The sequence below is a fragment of the Varroa destructor genome, unplaced genomic scaffold, assembly GCF_002443255.2.
Source record: "Varroa destructor unplaced genomic scaffold, Vdes_3.0 BEIS01000006.1, whole genome shotgun sequence".
NCBI lineage: Eukaryota > Metazoa > Arthropoda > Arachnida > Mesostigmata > Varroidae > Varroa > Varroa destructor.
The window spans coordinates 5411258-5417088 of NW_019211459.1; the positions used below are offsets into that span (position 1 = coordinate 5411258).

The 5831-nt window shown below is 41.3% G+C and overlaps 1 protein-coding gene across 1 annotated transcript in view; it reads left to right on the forward strand.

Annotated features, from left to right (window-relative positions):
• The window catches only part of LOC111252590 (muscarinic acetylcholine receptor gar-2-like), a 16273-nt gene extending 12590 nt beyond the window's left edge, over nucleotides 1-3683 (forward strand). The window contains exon 4 of the mRNA XM_022810756.2: nucleotides 37-3683. Within this exon, the coding sequence (XP_022666491.2) occupies nucleotides 37-456 (420 nt within the window). The 3' untranslated portion in view covers nucleotides 457-3683. The remainder of the gene's footprint in view (nucleotides 1-36) is intronic.
• The last annotated feature ends 2148 nt before the right edge of the window (nucleotides 3684-5831 follow it).

Genomic DNA, 5831 nt, shown 5'->3' on the forward strand with positions numbered 1-5831 from the left:
GGCGGCGGCGGCGGCGGCGGCGGCGGCGGCGGCGGCGGCGGCGGCGGCGGCGGCGGGGGAAGCAGCAGTGGAACCGTAGGCTTGTCGCGTTCGGCGTCGACGAACCGTTCGCGTCGCGAGATCATGTCATCATTCAGCGAACGGCTGCGTAAGAGGCGTAGCCGGGAAAAACGTCCTCAAAAGTCGAAAAGCGAAAATCGCGCTCGTAAAGCCTTGCGCACAATTTCGTTCATCCTAGGCGCGTTTGTTATCTGCTGGACACCTTATCACGTGTGTGCGCTAGTCGAGGGTTTCTGTCGCAGCGCCGGTGGCTGCGTCAACCACCACCTATTCTATTTCACTTACTTTCTCTGCTACGCCAATAGTCCGATCAATCCGTTTTGTTACGCTCTTGCGAATCAGCAATTCAAAAAAACGTTCTACCGTATCCTGAAGGGTGACATTCACAAGACTTAACGAATAACCGCAAACGTAACATGTAACACTTATGTAGTCGAAACTAACTAGTTTTTAGGGTATTAGCATGTTGGGAGCTCTGTGTTAGTGGCAATGTAGGAGACAAATGTAGGATTGAACAATTTAGGAGATGAACAGACCGTTGACATGTCTACATAAAGAATATTATTCATAGACATGCGTAACTGGTACGAAATCGTCAATACAATAGATATCAGCAGTAGGAGAACTGGCAGGAAGAAACTGAAATCAGTGCCCTTTCTCCCTGCCGCCTAAACGACTGCGCGGTGGGTCGTAAAAGAAAATTGGATCAGGCAACGTCCATCACGCACACCTAAATTACAGCCCGAGCGCTACCTTGAACTATACATGAATAGGTTTTTGCCTATGAACGAAACAGCAGATATCTTAATTATGGTTTTTCTGCAGACAATTTCTAAACACGGTGCAAAACAGTATTTAGACTCTAGCTGAAGCGTATGAAGACGCCTGTAAAACAGTACGCCATTATATGTCGACTTGTTATAGACGACGTCATATGTATATATATATATATATATAGTGATCAAATGTTACGACAATACCGAGAAAACGTGGACGACCTGGCAAGTAGACAAATCATAGCAGACATATTAGCTAACAACAGAATTGTCTTACTTTGTACATATAAATGTGGTATATTGATTGACTGATTGATTGGAATGAATCTAACTAAGGGCTAACTGTGAGACAAAATCCATCGTTTTTTTTTTAAATCTGTTTATGATTATATATAGTAGGAGGAAAGGCAAACCAACACGACCGTTGTATGTGTATAGAGCTTTATGCCCTACACTAATATATGTATATATAAATACACTTTAAATCCATATATCTATATATAGTGTACCAATAGACTACAGGCGTTTATTCGCTACCATTTTTTTGGTGGAAAAAGTACGTGGAATGCACCTACTGGACGTCTTGCCGTTTGTCTTAACTGTTTGTCCTTTCCAAATGTTTCCTGTTGTGACGTTTCCTGCATTATAGCTGTCAGTCTTTCCGATAGGCTCCCTGCAAGAATCATTATGTCCCGAGTTTTACGTCCGGGATCGCCGTTAGGCATTCTATCATCTATGACTCATCTATTTGTAGTTAGCTTTTTGGCCAGGTAAAGTCGATTGAACCGTTCAATCAGATCGATGATACAATTATATCTCTCACTGCGGAAAAGGACTATGCATGAATTTTCCTTGCTATGTTTAGCCTATTTAGAGCTCGATTTAGATGTGAGATAGTGCTTCCTGTTCGTAGGCATACCTTGTTTATAGATATTTCTATAATCGACTGAAGGGAATGACCATCTACCTGCATTCATCAGTAAAACGAACCTATTCTTGCACGTGTCAAGATCTCTGCAATATACAACAGTGTTTGTTTTGACAGAAATTTCGAAGACGGCTTTTCCTCGTGTACTTAACATATCAAACTAGCGGTTTACTGTAAAAGACAGAGAAGAAGTTTCCGATGCTTTCATTCAGCAGGCCTGCATGTCCTGCGAGAGTGCGGCTGTCAAGGCTGACAGGTTGCCCGTCTGCAAGCCCGCCCAAAAGCGGATCCTAAAGGGAAACAACGTCATTCGTAAATTCCATCTTGTAGTCGTTCTACTTTTCCTGCCTGATCAGCCGCAGGCTAGAGTATGGCTAGACGGCCGTGTTGGCAAAGTTGTTACCATTTCCACGGACACCTGTTGGAATGGCTTTCATTTTAACGAGATATGATTAATATTTGCTGTGGATCTTTACGTCTTGAAAATGATTTAGTCGGATTGATTTCTTTCAACTTTTGAGGATTGACAAAATGAGAATGTCAAGCTAAAAAAGTTGCCTCTGCACGCAGATCTGCACGACATAGAATGTAAGTCGTTTATATGTAACGACAAATCGAACTAAACTTTATATATATATCAGATAGATATGCCTGTTTGTCTATGGAGGTCCTATACACGTATCGATAACGCTAGATGTAACGTACATCCGACGAACTCTGGTCGATCATTTACATTTAGTCGAAAGTATTCATTCTTCGGTAACTTCGAATCAGCATTGAACCACGACTAGTCATACAAGAAACACGAGATTCATATCATAATAAGCGTTTTTACAATAACTTAGCAATTTTTTCTTCTTAGGTATTTTAGGCCTTTTTCGTAGAAATTTCGTTATGGCTTACTCACTCATATTAATGCACTCCAGGCTAGTAAAACTAAACGATGAAACAAACAACCAATACAACAACCGCGCCAGACGGGCATGCATATGTACAGGATGTGGAGGCAAAAATACGGCCCTGGTATGGCCTTTTGATGTTACGTTCTACTGATCGAACGGTTTTGTCGAAAAGAGTCATTAACACAATCTCTGATATAAAAACGTTGTCATTAGTATTATTATAATGATCCTTATGAATAGAAACACAACAAAAATCGAAGCGCTACAAGAACCTAAACAGGGCTGGGGGTTTGCTCGATGAACGGCACCGCTGAAAAACTTAGACGATGTATATGGCGGCCGCGCCTGAGCATCCAGCCTTAACAACGTTTTCCCATTCCCCCTCTTACGTAACGTGAGGCGTCAGAAACCTGTTGCTGCTGTTATTGCTACAGCTGTCCTTGCCTCTTGCCAAGAACCGTGTGAATACGGAGGCACACAAATCGTTATTTACACACAACATTAATAACAAACAAAGAACAGAATAGAAAACATGTACGAAATAGCGGCAAGGACAGTTGACGAAATAGCGTAAGTGTTTCATAAGCTATATATAATAGAAGGACCACAATTTGTGACATGAACATGTCGCAGTAATTCGTGGCGAAGTAGGTGAAGTAGGTGAAGTTTAACCTGAGGATAACAACAACAGTAATAGTAATGGTATTATTATGCAAAATAGGAAACATAGCCCGCAAAAAAATGCATGGGGCAAGAAAAATCCACCATGAAGCTATTACACCTGCTACGATTATCCATTGCAATTAATGTTTAACGAATTACGATGCAAACACGAACGGTATACTTGATGTGTGGGTTATTAAGGCTGTTAAGGCAGATTGAAAGTGTAAAAGCGAAGGCTGAATAAACCATGAATTAAGCCAGTATTATATAGATATATATATGTAATCAGTAACTGACTGACTGACTGACTGACTGGAAGAACAAATAAAATAATAAAAAAAAAACCCAGATAAGTGTAACACAGATTATGTTATGAACCGCTCTTCTTATTACTGACCTACCTTACGCTCAGACTGCTTGCACAGCTAAAAGTAGGCATGCTGTGGGTATCCGAAAGGCAATTATGTACCTTCGTTAATGGGCACAAAATCTACGCCATGGTACTGTATCAATAGCGAAGCCCATATTCTTATTTTTTACTGGCCGTGTACTCTACACAAATCTAGAAGCATTTTTGTTTTATACCAACAGTCGAATCGAAATGTTCAAGAGGCGATATCCTCTTTTATGCAATAATGAAGGATATTGGGCTGATCTTTCCTATCGGGCTCGAATCATCTTTTTGCCGACCTTTGATCGACGTATGACGACTGAATCGGTCGGACGGACGGACTGCCTTAACTACGGCTTGGAATCGAAGACCAGACGGCGACATTGACCGGCGTTCGGCCGGGTCGATGTACTCTGTCGGGTCTCGGACCTAGTTGAATTTTTTTCCCCGATTGCTATTAGGATAAGCCAATCATTGTCTAACAGATGTACATGGGTTGAGTCATTCAAATAGACGTGCGTAGATCGAAAACAGCCCTTACTGTCGGAGGAAGAGGCGTTCAAGCATCACTACCGATAACACATAAAGCCGAAGGTCGTCCATATTAAAACAAACGGGTTTTGCTGATACTGTGAGGAAGAAACGAAAGCAAGACTTAGTGATTATTACGTCAGAGACTTATAATCCTCTATGGCTAATTACTGACTGGGAGTTTTGCCAGGACCCGGTGGTTTCTCGCGGAAATGCAATCCGTCGTGAATATATCATCACGTACTCTTCTCGCAATTAGATGTGCTGAATTTCCGTTTTGAAGCGCAAAGCTTTGCTTCAGGAATTCTCCGAACTCGGCGACCGTCGTTTCCTCAGTCGGTCCGCTTTCGGCTGTCTTGCCCCTATTTAATTCTCCAAAGAGATAGCCCACGCTTATAAAAGCACACAATTGAATGGTTAGTATGTACGAGACGGTACGTCAGGCGTGCTAGTGCAAGTGTTCATTGACCTTTTCAGACATAAATGTTCCCCTATAAAGTCTGGTCTCAAGGCGTCATTTGTTAATTATACCATACCAGTTTTTTTGACTAATTTTTGCAGGCTTTCTGCTATCACTTAGTTTCATTGATATCGCTTGATTATCATTCTGCCCCTTTTCAACGCACTTCCTTTCACTTTTAAGTTTTCACCTCTACGAAAAATCGCAAAGATCGTATGCAAATATGACGCTTTTCAAGCTTGAAGCCAACAGGAAGGAACTAGCGAAAGAGCTTCCTCTATAGTTTATTACGTTGACTATATTGTTTCTACGTTACAGAATCCGTTTGTGCGCTGAACGTAAATACCACCAAGTAGAAGACGGAATCGATTTCTTTCTGCCTACAGATGGTGTAATATAGCTCATTGACGGCAGTACTTCGAATCTTTCAACCAGAAACCTGATCGTCCAAGCAACCGCGTCAAAAGGCCAATATTAGGGTGTCCTTTTTTTATATTTGATAAGCTGAATAATTGACTATATAAACTAGATTGAAAACGTACCATGAGCCGAACGAATGAAAAACATTTATATTTGTTTACCGCCAAGAATTTCGTCACAACAGCCGTCTATGGGCAAGATCTCATTGTGAAGATCATATAAGGAACGCCTCTGGCAGAAGATAGGTAGGGAAAGAAGTAGCAGCGATTGTATGCCGGGTTGAATAGCAAATGTTATTATGTCATCGGTGTATGAAGCTTTACAGTTTCCGCATTGCGCTCAGATTTTAGTGGCCCACGAACGAGATATTTCTGCAATTGTTTTTCTTCTCTATATAAATTTAGTTGTGATTGCTTATATTCTAACCTGCCTAAGTCGTTTGAAGTAATAGACAGCCTTGACAGAAGATGGTACCAGATAAATGTAGAGACACATTCCACGCAAGGCAGGAACGTAAGTACATTCTCTGTTGTGGTTTTAAACAAAGTGAAGCCTCTAAACAATTAATTTCTTTGTTCAGCCCTAATTTTGTGATATATTGTATACAGGCTGAGGCAAAAGCCTTTCGCTCATTTGGAAAAACTTTTAGCAGTTGTAAAAAGTTCCTTGATAGCTTGAGTCTTCCTTACGCGTTAAGGTA